At 35.2% G+C, this 20,000-nt stretch overlaps 1 protein-coding gene across 7 annotated transcripts in view; it reads left to right on the top strand.

The window, feature by feature from the left end:
* LOC135196257 (tripartite motif-containing protein 3-like) overlaps window positions 1-20,000 on the top strand; it is an 879,736-nt gene that overhangs the window by 630,021 nt on the left and 229,715 nt on the right. For 2 of the 7 annotated variants that reach the window (XM_064222952.1, XM_064222942.1), the window contains exon 1: window positions 3,766-4,652. The exons of 4 other annotated variants lie outside the window; for them this stretch is intronic. In XM_064222952.1, coding sequence (XP_064079022.1) covers window positions 4,626-4,652 — 27 coding nt within the window. In that variant the 5' untranslated portion in view covers window positions 3,766-4,625. Of the gene's footprint in view, window positions 1-3,765; window positions 4,653-20,000 lie in introns of those variants that run through there. One more of the 7 variants, XM_064222944.1, reaches the window with a different exon arrangement.

Here is a 20,000-nt window from a genome sequence, read left to right as displayed (position 1 = left end):
CCGCCAAACATCTCATTACGATTCTCTGACGAAGGCGCCGAGTTATCTCAGGTATGCTCTGATGCAGCGCGTGTGTGTTAAGCTTAATTCCAGGGATTTCCAGAGGGAAAAAACGTGGCAGCGTTGAGGTCTCATTTTAAATATCTGGTTTTGTGTGCACCTGTATATGACATTTTCTCGGTTAGGCTCTTTTGGATCGCTTTTGAAACCTATATTTATGCAGACAAAACTAACGGCTTTTTCCTTTTGTTCTTTTCCTGCAGGTAATGAGCGGTGCGAGTGATCTTGGAAAATGATCGGGGCTACTCGTAAGTTTATCAGGTCACTTTTCTTTTGTATATTTAAATCCACCTGTTAATATGTGGTTGGGAGGGGTTGAGTTGTTCCGTGTTAAATGTTAATGGAAGTATAAATTCTTCAAATTGTCATGTTTAAAGAGGTGTTCAAATACCAAGGTTATTTTCTCATTGTAGATAACAATGGTATTTTATTGTGATGACTGATGAAGAGCCTTTATCAGATATTTTGCTGATAGACAAAAAGTAATTCATTGGTATAGTTTTTTTGGGGATGCAAATCCATTTTTGGAAAGGAGATAAGCAGAAAATATATTCAGAAAAGTGTTGGCTTTTATTTGTCAAAGAGACAGTCCAAAAAACATGAGAGAATGTCAAACCTTAGGTGCCTTTGAATTCTTCTTGCTGTATATTTGGTAGCATTCTTTGGGATTCAAGTGCATTGTTTTTATGTCACTGCGTTACAAATCCTGCTGCTACTACTACTATTACTGCGACCACCGAGGTAATTATTATTCACATACCGATCACTGGCTCGCAAGTTTGTCTCCTCCTCCTGATTTCATGGTTTCTGGAGGACCACTATCATAGCTTTCTCCTTTTAAGGATCAGTAGGTGACAGCCGTGTAAAGATCATAATGCATCGTGATGATCAAGTATTGCATAGCACATCGAGGGAGATCTCCAGTCTCATGACATGTGACAGGCGTCAAACTAAAAATCTTTTTGAAAGGGACGACAGAAGCTCAGTTTTTATAATTGTTTACCTTTCATCTTACTTAGATTAAAGAGACTCGCACTTTTTTCCCCTTTGTTTTCTTATTAGTGTTAGTGGCAGCATCCTTTACTTGATGACAAAAAATCTCAATTTTAGTTTCTTCGCCCTTGAAATTCGGCGGTTCACTGGTCTGTTGAACTTTAAATGTATGTGGCAAAGAATTTATTTTGATTTACTTAATGCTTTCAAAAATATTTTTTTTAATTTCAAAGGGTTACATCTATGTCTCGATTTAAATATCCATTCATAGTGCAATTATGATATCAGTTCAGAACTTTTTTGTATTTTCATTCTTTTACTTTTCATAAGTCTGCAGTATGTTTCATTTTACTTTATGGTATAAAATCCACTATTTATCAGTTTATTAAGCTTATAATATTTAAAAAATAATGCAACAGTTTAGAAACTCTTAGTTTACGATATGCTCCTTTATTCAGACGGTGTAATCTCTTCGGTTTCTTTACATCAAAGAATGTGATTACCTCGAAGCCAGTTTTGTCGCTCAGATACGTTAGTACAGCTAGAACATATATATAACAAACATTCATGCTTGGTCGCCACTTCCGCATTACTCTTCGTATATAAGACATCCCTGAATTGCTTACTTCAGTGACCGTTTCCATCCTTCTCCCTTTCGTCATTAATTCTTATTCCCTTTGAGCTTGTAATTTCGTTTTTAAATAATTTTTATGAGGCCTGAGATGTCACTATATTGCACACCTTATCGCTTGCTTGCAGTTCATACTCGCAATGTCGGACGCAGCAAGGAAGATCTATTGATATTTGACATTCCTCGGATGCAAACGACTCTTCTGGCTGAAACTGAAGCACCAATATCATACAGGATTCTGAGGTTGAAAGCGCTTGATGTTGCCGATGACGTCCAATTACCTGGTTTTCATTCTCCTTCAATATTACAGATTAAATCTCCAGCTTATGCGGAAAATTCCATTTCGTTTTCAATGTAACTATTCTCCGTTATACATGGGTGTATATTTATCACATGAAAAAAAATTCTTTGTAGTATAGGGAAAATTGTCATCGATGGATGGGACGTGGCCTTACTGCTCTATGGAAAGTATTCACTTTTTCAAGATAAAAATCCCTTGCGCTTTATGAAATGCGGTGGGAGGGGGCAGTTATATCCTCGAATGACGAATCTAAAGGTTTCATTGTCGTGGCCTGGTAGCCTTCCCTTGAGGAGTTGACCTGTAGATTGCCAGGGCATGGTAAAGAAACCCTCATACTCCATGGCCACGGCTCTACTCAGTCTTGTTGACGTTTAGTGATATTTTAATAAAAAATGATTTTCATTTACTTTTGTTCCTATAGGAGTAATTTCGTTTGGTTTCTGTATATTCACTTTTATATTAAATTATTATGTTACCCAGTCATTAATCACTAGTTTGTCCGATTTGGATATTTTTCGATAAGTTCAGTTGTGCTTTGTGTCATTTAAAAGGACTGATAATATTTACTATCAAGTGTTTGCCTTCAAGTCATCAAAGTTTAAACTACCAGAGATCATCAATCTTGATATATTCTCTTTATTAGCAGGAATATCTAATTATATTCTGCTTGAAATCAGAAAGAAATTGGATGCCTTTCTTTTTAAGATTATTGTTCCGTGGCGGGACGTATAAAAAGAGATTATAAATCCCTAAAATCTTTTTGATTATGGTGTGTGTGTGTAGAAGTCTAAGATCTTTAAACAGTTTTTGTATTTTTAGGTGTTTTCTCTTGTATGTTTATGTTTATTTCTTTGCTATAATTTTTGTCTCATTTTCTTTCCATAATTATTGTATTAATTATCCTCCGCTGATTAGTAGGTATGTATTTGATCTATATTTTTTTATTTTTCATATGCTTTTGTTAACATATCCTGGTGAGCGCCCAGTGATTTCTTTTTAATATTTTCTTCATTAAAAATATGAATTCCAGTAAAAATTCGCTTTTGGGGACTTTCATCAATATTTAATTCTGAAAAGGCATTCTTGGCGTAAAAAACAAACTAGACTTATCTATTTATTTGAATTGTGCGCATGCGTGAAATGCTTGCATCGTATTCGTAGAATCGAAGAGACTCTTGTGTTTGTGTACGCATCAGCTTACGGGGTACGTATTAGGCAGGCTTCAATTTACTCGCTCTTGAGTTCGTCCTTGGGGAGCAAAATTGGGGAGGAGAATGAGGGGGCAGTTACAGGTTGGAAAGGGGAGAGAGGGAGGGGTTTTACCCTTGATGGGAAGCCTAGTTTAATTTTTTTTTCTTTGTGCCTTATTTTGGGTTGCAGTGATGTCAGCTATGTGTATTTTTTCTCTCTGATTATGAGTGTTTTCTTTTCTAACCAGAAAGGTGTTAGGAGTGATATAAGATTGGAGGACCTGTTCTTCGTTAGCAAACCCGCAATATACATACAATTTATTCTTGTTTTTACCAAAGCATAGGTTATCGAGTAGAATTTTATGAGTTGCTTTATCATCAAGTATTTGAAGGGATGACATGCTCTGCATATCTGCATTTAGAAATACGTGTGCTCACAGAGGCTTCTGGTTTTTGTTGTGTTTACGGGAGATTCAAAGAAAAAAGAGGGGGCCTGGTTGAGCAATGCGGGCCCATGTTTCTTCTTCTGCTTCTTCATCTTCTGATGGTGGAACTGAGAGGAGGGATGAGAGGCAACACACACACAACCTTCCTGTCAGTTGGCAACTAGCAGGCGGCAGTGCGAGACGTGCGCGCTTAACCTGCTCGCAGGCCCTTCCTACCGGTCCTGCTGTCACAGGCGCTCTCGAGTCTCTCGGGCTTTTCCGGTGCTTTTGCTGGTTCCGGTAGAGCCCCTTCCTTGGTCTGTCGATACTGCTGACGCTCACAGGTCCTTCTTTGCATTGCTGACCGAGTGACACTTATGTCCTAGGGACAATTGCTTATACCGCAAACATTGATAGGATGTTTAAAGTGACCATGCAAGAACTTGATAATTGGTGACTTCAACGGGGTACGAGGATTGTTCTTACATAAGTGATCTTAGGGAAAGCATTCCTCGAGGAGGAGAGTGTAGGTGTGGGAGGAGGAGGAGAAGGACAAGTATTTCATTGTTTGATTTTGTCTATTGAACAATCTGTACTGACTCGCTGCTTTAGGTTAAACTTTGAACAGGAGACATTCAGGGGTAAAGTGATGCTTCCCAGATGAATTCGAATAGGCAATTTAATTGAAGTGATATAAAAGAGACATTCTTAAGGAGAACAGTGTGAGTTCACAGTACCGTGACCAAGGAGAGACCTAAAGGCCTGTGACGCCGCCAGCTGAAAAGTGATCGTCATCTGATTGGTCTTCGACCTGTCGGTTGCGTATACACTAGATATCTTACTAGGGACCATTTGCTGCCCTTGTTACAACTTTTAAATCCTATTGTACCGGTTAGAATTATATCAAAATATTCTGATACGCTTTATTGTGGGGCTTTGTCAAAGGACTGTTGAGTTTGAAGTGCTTAGCATCCGCCATCTGCTTTGAAGATTGACTAAATCATCCCAGGAATAACATCGTCAAGATGATGCTCGCTGCCTATTTCGATCAGGTAAGCTCTGGAGACAAACCACAAGAGAAGCGGTGGACGGAAATATTTACACTGTGTTCTGTAATCGTTTACAGGGTCCGATAAAGTTGGTGAGTCTTTTTCAAGGTGAAGGAAAAGCGTGGATTGTTTTTGTTTTGTTTTGTGTTATTTTGAATGGTCGACGGGGGCAGGTGGTTATATCCCTGCTCTACAGTACTGTCAAGTATGGTGTTCCGAATATAAATAGCATATATGTTTGTTTGTATAAGGTATGGGAAGATGATTTCCGACTATTAAAGAGTGACTTGCACGAGCGCAAATGAATTAACACCAAAACATATTCTGCGAAGCACATGACCAGTTTATCGGCAATCAAGTAAACATGACGAAATGTTTAAGATAAGAGTAACCTCTTCACAAGGTCAACAGGCTCTTCGGGGATACGTTGTATTTTAAACGAAGTAATTTGATTATTGTTGCACTGCGTTCCTGATCATCATCGTAGGATGTCGCCTAAGGAATTGCCATAACCAGATGCGTGACATCATGGCTGGATTCGACGATTTATCTTATTTGGAGGAAGGAATTTGAGTAATGAGATTATAACTAAGAGTATCAGTTACCTAATGACTGTTTGCCCTTGGCGGAGTGTGTTGTTGCAGCATTATATGCAATTAGAAGCTCAGTGTGGCGTGTACCTCGAGTAATTCTCTTGCGTAATTTACGTTTTCTCGTTGTAATGTTAGTTTGCTTTTGAATATGTTGGATAGGAAAGAACCTGTCCGCACTGACTTGTCCCTTTCCACCTATTAAATACACTTAATGAATGGATGTAATATGTTTTCTTAACATTGTCTTCTCTCGCATTAGTTTTTCATTAATTTCTTTTTTGATTTGTTGTTCTGGCGACATGGACTCCAGAGACAGACCAGTCTGTAGTGAAAACTCATCACAATTAACTAGAACTATGGACATTTAACCCTTAGTTAAACCTGGTATATTCTGAATCATGTTTGTTTAATTTCATAGTGATTATGTAAAACGTTTATATTTAGATGTATAAAGATATCAGTAGGGTAGAGAACAGACCAGGTTTTTCCTTTTAAATTTCTTTATCTTTTAAACTAGCTTCCTAAAATTTTGGGCATTCATCATCATCGCCTCCATCGTTTTGTAGCGAAATGACACTATAAAATTCCCCCTTCTATGTCTTTCTTTTGCTTTCACTCTCACAAACCTCCTTTCTGTGAAAAGAAGTGATACTGCCAGTTTTACAAAGGGATTATATTATCTTAACGTACAGTTTTTGTATTCTGAATATTTTTTTTCCAAGTAATCGCATAAGGAAGAAATTTGCCCATAATTAACAAATAATATTGAAGACAGTACAAGCGTAACTGAATGATTCAGATTGTTTTCGGATTAAGTGTTAGTGCTAGCGCAAAGCAAACGAAGAAAATGCACTTTGTGTTCCCTGGTTGGGGTTACGTGACATTGTAACGTTTTCTTTTAGCTGAGAGAACTCTACTGTTGAAGTAGTAAACAACCTATTGCATTGGCGAGTGTGTGCTTCTCTCTCTCTCTCTCTCTCTCTCTCTCTCTCTCTCTCTCTCTCTCTCTCTCTCTCTCTCTCTCTCTCTCTCTCTCTCTCAAGCTTTACAAATCTCAACATTTCTTTAGAACTATGTCTTTTTTTTTCCTACTTCCTTCGCTCAAGCACACACTGTTATTTCGTGCTCTTCATTGTAGTTACAACATATGGATAAGCAAAAATATCCAAGTATAGCTCTGCAGAAAAATGGCGAGAGTGAGAGAGAAAGAGATAATTTTACAAGCTGGATCTTTGCTCTACCGTAAACTGCACTTCTGGTAATCTTTGTTTAGTATGTGCGAACACGCAGTTTTCATGGAACACTCAATTGAGGGACAACTGCTCTACGCTAGATACTTTGTCGGTTCGATGACAATAAAGTGCCAGCCCACTGGAGAGACCGTCCGTATCCAATAAAGGACCCTGGCCTGCGGTGGCCACACTCCCTTCGGAATGGCCGCTTGAAGTGGCACTTTGATCAGAAAGAGATTGCTCAGCATTCCGACGTGCAAGTTATGAGTCTAGGAATTAATTCTCTCTCTCTCTCTCTCTCTCTCTCTCTCTCTCTCTCTCTCTCTCTCTCTCTCTCATGTGCGTGTGTTCCGAATTGCCCCGCTATTCCCAAAGGTCCCCCGAAGGTGTTATGGTTTAGTTGGTGCGGATTCCCCTTTGGAATAATAGCCTGTCATTTTTCTTCTTTTAAAGGTCCCTCCAAAGTAATGATTTTGGTTAATTTGGGCAAGGTTGGTCGTACCCCTGGGATGGCTTCGGTGAGTCCTCTCATCGAAACACCTGTTTAAGTTCGAATGTTCAAGCTGCACAAAGTTGTTTTTTTTTTTTCAAGGTCCCTTGCTGGCGTGTTAGTAGGTATTTTTTTGCCGGAGTTTTTTTTATAGTCTGTTATTTTAGAACTTTTCGTAAAATTCTAGCAAAAATCACTTGAATCTTATAAACCAAGTCTGTTGCTTTGAGTTTTTATGAATTGAATTTTTCTTTTCGAAATATTTGTTTACTCTTCCACGCCAGCATAACTTATTTTATCAGTTTGTATGAAATCGCATTGCAAGTAATAGTTATGTGATAATTATTCATAGTAATTACTCAGGCTTTGCCTCATTTTCTAAACAGATCGTAAATAAGCTCTAGTGGCCCACCAGTTTCTCTCTTTGTAATTTGTTGTGCGGGTTCTCTATTCAAATCATAGTTTGGAACCCAAAGTAAGAATTTCAAGTATTCTGCTGTTTTAGTTTAACGCTGAGCCTCCTGGACGAAAAAATAGCGGAATTTTTATTCGATTTATAGTTTACTAAACTGTCACTGGAGAGCCAGAACTCGATCCCCTCATGGTGTTATTATTAGTTTCCTTTTCCGTTCTTTTTTTTTCTCATCTGGATTTGCGTATTGGGCAACTTCTTAGCCTTCCTTCCTGTTTGGAAATCTTTTAATGAAATGTAATGACGTGTTGCTTTTAAGGAACTCTTAAATCTTGAATTATTGAAAGCTATAATTTTTAATAAATGCGCAATATACACTCACTTGGATTTAAAAAAAAATAGACATCGTAACTGGTCTCATTCGATGATTTCGATCAGCAGGTGTAAATAACTTAAAAACAAATAAACTTGACTATTTGGTCGCTAAAATGCTCATAGTGTTATCGGTTTACTGTGTGGGGACCCATAGTGACTGACTTGTCTTTCTGTTTGTATGGTCCGCTAACGTTAAAGTTTTTCCGTATTTTTTTTTTATCAGTTAAATTTTAATATTTTCTCAAGATACAGACATCAGGATTCATATATGGCGTATGTGGGCATAAAGATGCAGCATTCCATAACGTGGGTCCAAGGTTCCAGGTCAAGGTCATACTTATTATTTAAAGGTCAAGTATGAATTTAACTACAAAAGACGGCAACTTCATATGTGACATGCGCACTCCGTTGATGAAGCTAATTTGCAGAGGTACGTAGGTAAAGGTCATAGTTGGTTATATCAAATAAGATTTAATCATGGACATAACTTTTGAACTTAACGAGGTAGACTCCATATGTGGGATGTATAGTACTATACTTCATCAATATAGCCAATCTGTAGAGTGAAGTCAGGGTCATGCTTTGAGGTCAAAGTTCAAGCAGGAATTTGCCATTTCATGTGTCATTGTGTTTTACAGACACATCTGGTTCGATGTGATTTTCTTTTCCATATTGAAACCAAATTTTGAAAATATGTATTTGGAAAGAGTGATACATACTCTGGATATGCGTTGTATACAGATGGTCGTCCTGGTTTAGTGTTTCTACCTGAATTGGTAGATTTCATACTTAAATCACATCATGAGATTTACTTCTGGATTTATGTGAATTATTTTCTATCTTCTACTTTGATTTTCATCATTGTGTTATACTTTTATTTTAGTGCTGAAGTCACTCCCGTCATAACTCGTTTTTTCTATACTTGCAGCAGTTGGGTAGGATTTTGGGGGTCTTATACTCCCTCCACCTCATTAAAGAAATAAAAGGTATATCGTCTTGATTGCCGGTCTTGCACTTTAGCAAGGAAAAATGGAATGCTTAATTACTGTAGGATTTAGATAGTCTCTACGGGTACTTTCTTAGCACGGTGTTAGGGACATTTGTTCATAACTGAATCTTAATTCCTTTTTGCAAAATGAAAGGTTATTCTTCGAGTACTATTTAATGGGACCTCCTTCATAAGAGTTGATTCCTTCATAAGAGTTGATTACGATTTATTGAGCATGATGTTTATGCAAATGTTCAGCAAATATTGATATCATATCACTTTCGTCGCAAATGTATGCAATTGTCTGTATATATATGTGTGTGTGTAAGTATATATATGTATATATATATATATATATATATATTCTTACATACATACATACATACATACATACATACATACATACATACATACATACATACATCTCTCAGCTTTGGATCTAACAGTTTAGCCACTTGGAATCAATTTTTGGTGGCTGGTAGTCAATCTAGGGAATTAAGAAGAGGACAGGGAAGAGGGGAAGCTTTTTATACTTATAAAAAGTTGTTTGATTATCGCCACTACTATATATCCATTATGAGAACTGTTGAATTTCCCAATTAGTTTGCTAATTTTTATTCAACGTTGCCACTCAAGACATTGCATTAATCCGCTCTGTATTGTTGATGTAATTTTTACGTTTGTTATCATTGTTATTATTATAACCTTTATTCTAATACCATTGAGTGGGGATTCAGCTTAAGATTTACCTATTTTTTTTGGTGCCGAAGGCACTGATGGTTAAGCCTCTTGTTAAATTTATAAGTGTTCTCTACCACGGTGGCTTCCCTTAGCCATCCTTAATAGGTTTAATAATTATCATCTTCTACGGCGTGGTCATTTAGTTGTTGAGAAATGACAGCTAATAGATGATGAACCCACATAATGGGAATTATTTTCGAGGTTGTGAAGAATTTGCTTGGATATGTCTTTTGTTTTCCCGCAACTCTTGACACAATTTCTTTTTTTTTTTTTTTTTTTTTTTTTTTTTTTTTAGTATATTTAGTGAGATATGTATATTAACGATAATTGGAATTTTCATATTTACTTTTAAATCTTTTTCTAATTTAATGTTCATAGTTGTGGTTATTGTTTACAAAATTACAATGTAGTAAGCAAATAAGTATTTCGATAATGAAAAGGTGCGTAGTTCAGTGACGATTGTGAAAATGCCGTTTCGAAATTATAGAACGTATCTGAAAACTTTTTTGTAGTTTAGACGAATTTTTCATCCTAACAAAATCTGATGTGATTATGGCATTGGTTCTGATTCTTATTTTGAATCTAAGGCTAGTAACTCTTTTTCCTGTTTGGTTTATATATATATATATATATATATATATATATATATATATATATATATATATTATATATATTATTGTGACTATATATTAACAAGGGACAATTATAATTTCTGCGTAGAAAACGATAGTGAGTAGCTAAGTGTATAAAGAATATTACTCGAAGAAATAAGAATAAAAAGGAAGCACCAGTAAAGAAATGAATGGAAAATCAAATGATAAATAACAATTTCTTTCTACTGAACGGTGGTAGACAACACAATGAGAAAGCTGCATAAAATAGAAAATGTATGCCATATAATTATTAGTGCTGAATTTGTGCTGATATCCAACCATAATTGTAGAAGTGAGAAACGTGTTTTATATTATATGTAAGTTGTATGTATGTAATATATTATATATATATATATATATTATATATATATATATATTAATATATATATATATGTGTGTGTGTGTGTATATATATATTAAAATAAAATTACCAGTCGTATACATATATATATATATATATATATATATATACATATATATATATATATATATATATATATATATATATATATATATATATATATATATATATATATAATATATATATATAGATACATACGACTGTTCATTTTATATGTATATCTATATATATATACAAACAGTTTATCACTTCTACAATTATGGTTGGATATCAGCTCAAATTCAGCAGTAATAATTTTATGGTATATAATTAATCGACTGGTCATTTTTGCCAGACACGTATATAATTGGAATAACCCAAGCGGCTGATTAACTTCTCAAATTCTTCTTACTTTTAGGGTACGCTTGTCACTTCAAACCCTAAGATCGAAATACAAGATTATGATGAAATTTTGACGTCCATAGTAGGGTCCGAACTCGCGTCCGGATCACCAGAAAGAGGTCTTGTTACCGACCTGACGCGAATTTGGATCTCAGGCTTTGTAATGTCAAGCGTATCAAAAACCTGAAGAATTCGAGTAGTTAAGGGATTATTAAGGTTATTATTACATCTCTCCTCTCTCTCTCTCTCGGTCTCTCTCTCTCATCTCTCTCTCTCTCTCTCTCTCTCTTTATATATATATTATATATATTAGTATGTATGTTTATGTGTATCTATGTGTTTTGTGCTTGTGTGTGTATGTATGTATGTGAGTATGTTAGTTTATATATATATATATATATATATATATATATATATATAATATATATTATATATATATATATACTCACGTATGTATGTGTGCAAGCATATACAGATCAACATTAAAGATACCGTTCGTTTTGTGTTTTTTGAGATTCTGTCATTATAAGTTCACCAGTGTGCTGTACGTTGTATTGATCTTTTGTAACAACATAATAATTGACAGGTCAGAATGCTAAGCAATAAAAATACATTTTATTTCACAACGGAACACATCCAAATCTTCCAATTAAGATAACTGCGGCGGCTCTTCAAATATTGCTCTGCAAATAAATACATGGTCATTTTAAGAGTTTCAATTTTTTTTCTTTTATTAGGGTATGGGTTTAATGATCGAGACCAAACTTTTAACATTATTTGGCAGTGGTCTTTAATGTTATCATTTATATATTTTTCATCGGTATGGCTTGAATTTGTTTCTTCCACTTGTTGCTATAATTCAAGGTTTAGATATAGATTTTGTTTAACGTATTTTGAATTACTGTGCTTTTGTTTCGTCATCAGTTCCAACATGGATTGACTATACTAAATTGTTTTAGCTGAAAATAATTACCAGCAGTTTTATTATAGATTCATATCGGCTATTAAGTCTGGAAGGGTAATTACAACAGTCGACACGATTAATTTAGCGAGATAGATACAACCAACTAAAGATCCTCGCGTAATATCGTAAGAATTAGTGTTATGTGAGATAGTCACCTTTTCAACTTAGATTAAATAAAACCTATAGCTTCAGATTTTGTTTAAAGTTAAGGAACAGTAAATAAGTTTAGCACTGATTACATATAGATGCATTTTCACTCATTTGTCTCATTCTGAAAAGTAAAAGATAAATCACCTTCATCAGACTTGGGTGTCATTTTTTCATCTTGATGGCTTTACTTAAATAAAAAGCATAACAAGACCGTTTTCGTTGTATGATGTCATCATCTTCAATGCAAACATGCAAATTTAATGCATTTCAATGGATTTCTACTTTATTGAGCAAGATCTTAAGACTTCAGTCCGTTTTACCTTGGGAGTAGAGTTGTACCTTCATAATTCCGCGTTCAGTGATAATGGAAATGGGCGTTAGTCTCTCTTTCTCTTTACTCTTATTTGTTTTGAATGGGAATATATCTTAAGGCTCCTTGCCAACTCAACGATGTATGCCTACAAATCTGATAGATACGTTGGCAGTTCGTATTTTGAACATGTAATGAATTTTGATAAACATCCAAAAGATTTGGAAAAATCGACTTTATTCCTCATACAGAATTTACTGACATATTCCGTTTCTGAACGCTCCTTTCCTTGGGGGTTAAAGCGACATACTTTAAAAAAAATTCAATATTTATGAAATCAGTTGTCATAAAATTGAAGACGAAAAGGTAAATAGTCAACATAAGGTGAGCCAAATGCCAGCTGGACAAGGTATCTAGCTCCTGGGCAGTGTTTGTGGGTGGTACGAGTTAAGATTGTTTGTAGTGAAGCGAGTGTTGGAGAGTCTGCCTACGTGGGAGTTGGGTGAGGTGAGGTGAGGAGGCGGACGGAATGCGGGAGGGAGGATGAGGAGAAGAAGGAAGTTGATGAGAGTGGGCTGAGGTTTTCAGCAACAGGTGATCGGGAAAAGGAAGGAGAGAAGGAGAAAGTTGCAGAGAATGAATGAAGAATCTTGTTTGTTTTTCCTCTCGTGGGTCAACGGGTAAAAGGAAAGTCGCTTGGAAATGCAACGAGAGGTGATGCTTGAAGTCGCTTGGCAGGGAACGTGTATAAATGCGACAGGAGAAAACAAATGTTCAGGAGCTTATTTATTTTTATGCATATTTTTCTTGTTCTCAAGTATATTTCGCTCTCTCCCTCCCCTAGTTCTTTTTATATGTATTTCCTTAAGTCTGATGATGCCATCAACTTCGCTGGGTGAATAATTTTGCCCTTAAGATTATTAGTCATAGCAGTAGTTGTTGTACTGATTTTCTGCTTCTATTCTTTCTTTGTAAATTTCGTTACTGCATTATTATGATATTCTTAATAGAGAAAAAATACAATGTCTGTAGAAATTAGATGTTATCATTTTTGCTTGCGAAATGGTTGCAGCAGCCTCATTGTACATTTTATCCGAGTAATCATCTTTGCGTTAGCGGATTGATTGTTACTTAAATATTTGAAAAGTTTTCAGTTCAATCGCAAATGTCGGAGGCGTTGTTTCATTAAAAAGGAAAGGTCATTTTTAGCAACCAATCTTACAAGAACGAAGCATTCATTGGAACTGAATAGAATGAGTGTTTGGGTCGTGAAAGCTTTAATATTTGAGTGAGTAAATTATGTCCGACTGAGAGGGTTTTAAGAACAATCCTCTCTTGCTAGACTTTATGCCGTATTTCTTCTTGGTGTACGATATAAAGGAAAGCTAATGTTGTCGAAGATACTACGAGTATGATTTGGATTGCTTCCAGTAAAAGGTTTTCCCGTATCCAATTTACCGTGTTTTCGGGGGTTTATTACACATTTGAATTTTTAAGAGTAATCTCTCTCTCTCTCTCTCTCTCTCTCTCTCTCTCTCTCTCTCTCTCTCTCTCTCTCTCTCTCTCTCTCTCTCTCTCTCTCATCAGTTTTCATGTATACATAAAGTTCTTCAACGGAAACCAAGAGATATAGAAAAGAACTGTAAAGACATCCGATTACATAGAAATTTGAGGAAGGAAGGAAAAAGAAATGCTACATCTGATGTTACGCCAGTTGACAGAGACAAGGGTTTTCCCATATGCCGTATTATAACAGCAACATCTTAATGATTACCACCGTATTCGTCTTTGTATGACAGGTTCAGTGATGTATAGAATGATTAATAGGTCGATAAAGGTCACACATAGCAAAATACATTTTGCTGCCACATTCCTTCCCTTATGCAGTGAAGGTTGGAAGGCGTCGTGAGGAGTGTCTTTAGGGTCTGAAAAACAAAACCTGGTCGTGTGTAGTATTTACATATCGGTATTTCCTGCCATACATCTCTATCGCTAATATGCAAAACTTAACGAGACGCGTGTGGTAGGTAACCTCCCTTCGACAACATCGCCAGTCTCCCACACTTCCTAAAACACGTTGCCTACATCACTGCGTCGTAACTTCATTTCTGTAGCTTTGACAGAGTAAATAAGCCATGTTTGAAATTTATGAAATAGCCTTGAATTTTTGAATGCTCGTCCTTATGATTATATTCCTTATCTGAGGTTTTCAGTATCCAACGGACATTACTAGCTCTTAAACTGAACATGTATTATTTCCTTATGTCAGAAGTCTTAAAAGACCCCAACGAACGGTACTAACACTTGCTCTCAGAATTGGATTCTTTGCACGAAGTCCTTTACTCTGAAAAACAGCCACGTCATGTGATGGCTTTCACTCCATATACCTCCGCTGAAACAGAAGAGGAGAAGATATCCTACTTTCACTTTCCCTCTCGTAGGAGTCACTGGGTTCTTATTTGCCAAACTTCTTTCATTGTCTGGCCGTTCTTTTGCATATCGTAGTACTGTTATTTTCATTTAATTTCATTTATTGGAGTTTTGATATGTGGAGCAAAATAAGGTTGCTTGATCATTGAAATATTGGATTTCGGAAAATATTGTTCATTGGTCTGTCCTTGTGGACCTTGCTATGCTCTGACAGGATGTTGCAGCTCCCGTCGGCAAGGAAACTTGTCTGCAAAAGAATTGCAGTTAGTTTGCAGCTGTTACCAGAAAAAAAGATGAATTTATCATGTTTTTCAGCTTACGTTATTGAATGTATGTTCTAGCTTTTAAACAGTTTTAATCAATTTTTAATAACAAAAGATAATTCATTATGATGTTGATTTCTCTTTCCATTTTTTAGTCTTTTTGCAATTTATTTTTCTCTGTATAACCAACAGCAAAGCAGCACATTTATTTTTCTGCGTTAGGTTCATCATTATTGTTTCACTTGGTTTTTAGATTTTAGCTTAGGGAAAAATAATTTCGTAATATAGTGATCAAGATATGAGCGAATCAAAATGAACCCTCAGATTTGATTCATATGCATGCATGGCACAGGAGGTCCTTCGGTTGGACTCTCTGTTAGACATGCATTCATGATGATATCTGTTGCCCGTTTTTTTGGAATATGTATTGCATCCGTGTATTAACAATAGCCTTATATGATCACAGCATTATATTCAGCTTGCGATTTTATATTATATTATATATATATATATATATATATATATATATATATATATATATATATATATATATATATATATATATATGTATGTATCTCTCTCACTCCCTCTCTCGTACGCGTACACATTCACGTAAAAACCGAAAAAAGTTCCGGGCAAAATAGATATCATGCATCAGCCAGACAACTTCCGAGATCGATCGCAGTTGCCATGATGGATTGATGATGAGTAAGACCATATATGCAGCAGGTGCAAGCTCTGACGCTCTCTTCCTGCATAGGGCCCTCTCGCATCTCACCTTGATCCGAAGCTCAAGGAGTTGGGTCAAGGTATTTCTTGATGAATGTATACGTGCTATGGTGAATTCCTAGTGTAATTTCACCACTATATTTACCTCCATTAAAGGCATGGGACAGCATGTTCAAAGAGATTTTTAGTTTGACGACGCTCAATTCCTATTGTGAAAGGATCTTGCAACTGGTAACTACAAAATGTCAGGGATTGAGAGATTAGGGCAGGCAAACCTGTTCAAATGGCTATCCATAATATCTTAAAGCGTTTCCATGTCGTTGGATCTTTGGGATTCAGAATGCATATACACTGCTGTGGATTTATGTTGTCGTCTTGACATGTTAATAAAGACGATCTTTATGCTCTACTGGCAAGGTGATGGTTGTCCGGTATTAGTAGCTAAGAAGGGAACCCACTATCCCAAATGAAAAGAAACGATGCAGATGTGGTTCTCAGAGTCTTAGGATATTTTTTTTCATTGAAGGTCTAACGCGTAAAATTTTATTTGAATGTGCTAGTTTATACATTTTATTTTGTATAGAAATGTAAACCCACACATTTCAACTAGCTTCAACTAGCACATTATTTCCTTGCTTCTCATTAATGATTCACGAAAATAAAAGCAGCCGAAAACTTCTTAATACTTTAGTTGCTGGAACTGCATTCATTGCTGAATAAGATGCAGATTCCAGAATATTATGATTCAAGAACTCCTGGTTTTATTTTATGGAATTGGTAATCATGAATCTAGTTACATAAACCTGAATTTTAGTAATCTTGTCAATGTACTGCTGTCCTCTTTATTAATTCAAAATTTCCCATAATCCAAGGTATGCGATATTTTAATGATAAGGCTGCGAACGCGGAATTCATTTATGTTCTGGACATGTTAACATGACCATTGAATTAACATGACCATGACTCTTAAAAAAAAAATGACCTCCGAGCGTAGAGTAGAAAATTCTATTGTAGGGAAACATTTTACAACAGTTTTGAGATAGTTCTGTAACAGGCTTCTCTTTAATCTTCTGAATACTGTTAGTAGATTGCAGGGAGATTCCACTCGTATGGTCGGCTTTAATAATCCGGTCATTCTTCCGACTGAAGTAAATTTATTTCGTAGGTATGTGGATTGTCTCCTAATCATTTTCTTGGCTAATCTTTTTGTATTCATGGCGGTTTTATCTAAACGACTCCAGTTTCGCCACAAAGGTATTGCTTCCACTAATTACGTTACAAAATGCTTTATGACTGGAAATTGTGCCTCTGGGACTCATGACTTGGATTACATAGACTTATTCTGTATGCGCGCCGGAAGAATTCATTCAAGGTTGTTATCGTGTAACATATAAGAATCTCCCAGCTCTGACATTCCGCTCATTCTGTAAGAAACGGCATTCATACGAACTCGTATACGTTCACAATAAGCATCTTTTAATACTTCTCTCTCTCTCTCTCTCTCTCTCTCTCTCTCTCTCCTCTCTCTTCTCTCTCTCTCTATAATATACATTATATATTATATATATATCTATATATATATATATATATATATATATATATAATATATATGGGGATACAATCCACAATGAAGTAAAATCCTCTTGTAGTTTATAATATATATTCTTGTACAGGATTAAAGCTTTCGACCATCACCTGTGGTCTTGTTCACTAAACTACAAGAGGATTTTATCTCATTGTGGATTGTATCCCCATATATATATATATATATATATATATATATATATATATATATATATATATATATATATATATATATATAATTCGAGCTACAAATGTCCTTTAATATCTAATTCGCTCTACCTCGGAATTGATATATTTTCCGAAGGGGAATTTTTAGTTGATAATAATTTCGTCCCCTGGACGGTGGTTCGATCCCATGGGGGGACGAAATTATTATCAACTAAAAATTCCCCTTCGGTACATATATGAAAATATATCAATTCCGAGGTAGAGCGAATTAGATATTAAAGGACATTTGTAGCTCGAATGATTTATATGAATCACGGTGATGGGATAAGTATTCATATATATATATATATATATATATATATATATATATATATATATATATATATATATATATACACATGTTTGTGTGATATATATATATGTGTGTGTGTGCGAGAGAGAGAGAGAGAGAGAGAGAGAGAGAGAGAGAGAGAGAGAGAGATGGCACCGACTAACGAAATCTTATCTAGAAAACAAGTATTAAGAAATCGCTGTATCACTGTAAAAACACCGGAAGAATGCCACATGCGATACTTTACGGCCTTTAACGGAAAAACGTCAGCCTTCCTCCTAAGTAAACATACATTGAGTGATTACATGATTTCGAGTTTATTCATCTCAGATTTCTTGTTTGTTTCTAGTATGTTCTTGGGATTCCTGAACGTAATGCCTTCTAGCAAGGGCAACTTTCACAATGACAAGAATGTTGCGGTCATGTAACTTGAGTTGTTTTTTGATGGGAGAGGCATAGCTCATTGTGATGGCTTCTGGGACCATGCCATGCATTTCAAGTACCTTGATTAATTAACTGATAAGTTGTGAACTGTCGTCATAGCTCTGATAATCAAATCTTGATGACAACTTAGAAAGAAATTGGTTCTCATCATGATGTGTAAAAGCGTATTCTTCCTTTGATCTGTGGAGTCGTCAGACAGGTATACTGATAAATGGTTGAAAACGCCCGTTTTCATCAGTTTTTATACAATTTTAAGAATAGGAGACATACGTATGAAAAGCACTCCGCCAGCAGAAGGTATACGAAATGTAAAGTGTCATTACAAAATTATTCACTGTCTGTGAGAATTCTTTCCAAAAAGGGACTATTTTGTATTTTGCCTAAAGATGTATTTCTTCACTTATGACAAATTAAGACTACAATATCAGGACTTTGCTTTAACAGATAATATGTTAGGCATTATGTAATGTGTGGGTACATGAGTGTGAATGTTTACTCCTACTAGTAATTCCAGACATTAAAGCGTTAAAAATATCATCAGATAATATACGTTCTAATCATTATCAAAGTCAGTAATGCCAGCGTCTTATTATGCCTATCATTATTCATAATTGTAAGTAGATGCGTCTCGCTGAGTTCCATTTTGTAAAGCATACATGTGCAGTAGATTAGGTTGGTCATCCTCTCCCTCCCAACCTGTCCCAAAGCGCACGCACGCATTCAAGTCATTAATGCAGCTTTTGGTAACAATAACTTGTAGCTTGCTACTTAAGCCCTCGTAATTTCATCTCCTGTTGTGAGGTAACAAAGAGTTTCTGATATGCAAGATCAAGATCTTGATGACTTTCGTCAACGTTGAAACAACTAGTAAAAAATCTCTCTTGCATTTTTTTTATTCTTCTCTGAGTATCAAGAAAATTTAAATAGGATTTTCAGATTTTTATTATGGAGCAATAGCTCATTACCCGTGCCTAAGTTTGTATGATATTAAACAAAAATGCAGAAGAATGTATTATGGATCATCTTTCCTCCTGTTCAGAGCTCTTTCTGTTCGTATGTTTTGATGATGATGATGATATATATATATTATATATATATATATATATATATATATATATATATATATATATATATATATATTACATATACATATATATATATATATATATATATTTTATACATATACATATATATGTATATATATATACATATATTATATATACATATATATATGTATATACTCGTAATGTATGTATAATTTCTGAAATGAAACAAAGAAGAAAACTTGTTTTTAAATGGCATGGTTGTGGCACTTTTAAACATTCAGAGAAAATTAAATAAAACACCCCTTGAATTATCATTATTCCAGTTTGATCTGTTATCCATCAATTTACTTATTACATTTGGTCATTTTTGGTGTACGTCACTGAAAACAGAAAACATTAAACCACGAAATTCCTGACAGAATTTTACTGACATATATGTATAAGTAGTCAGAAGAAGAGTGCAATAGCTTACAAAATCACTCTTCTTTTATTGGTTTTTCACATGTGGGTTCATCAATTTATGCACGGTTTTGATGGTTTGATCGCTTAGTTTAAGAATTTATCTAATCCTTTAGCTTTTTGTTTGGTAGTATGATAATTAGTATGAAGGACTTGTAAGAAAATTTCTCTGCTTTCATCAGTTTTTTTCTGAGAATTAGTTATTCAATCTATCTATATTTGCTCACTTTCTCAGACTACTGTTGCT

The sequence above is a fragment of the Macrobrachium nipponense genome, chromosome 17 (assembly GCF_015104395.2).
Source record: "Macrobrachium nipponense isolate FS-2020 chromosome 17, ASM1510439v2, whole genome shotgun sequence".
NCBI lineage: Eukaryota > Metazoa > Arthropoda > Malacostraca > Decapoda > Palaemonidae > Macrobrachium > Macrobrachium nipponense.
Note: the sequence above shows the minus strand (reverse complement) of the source record. Positions and strands in the feature narration are given on the sequence as shown.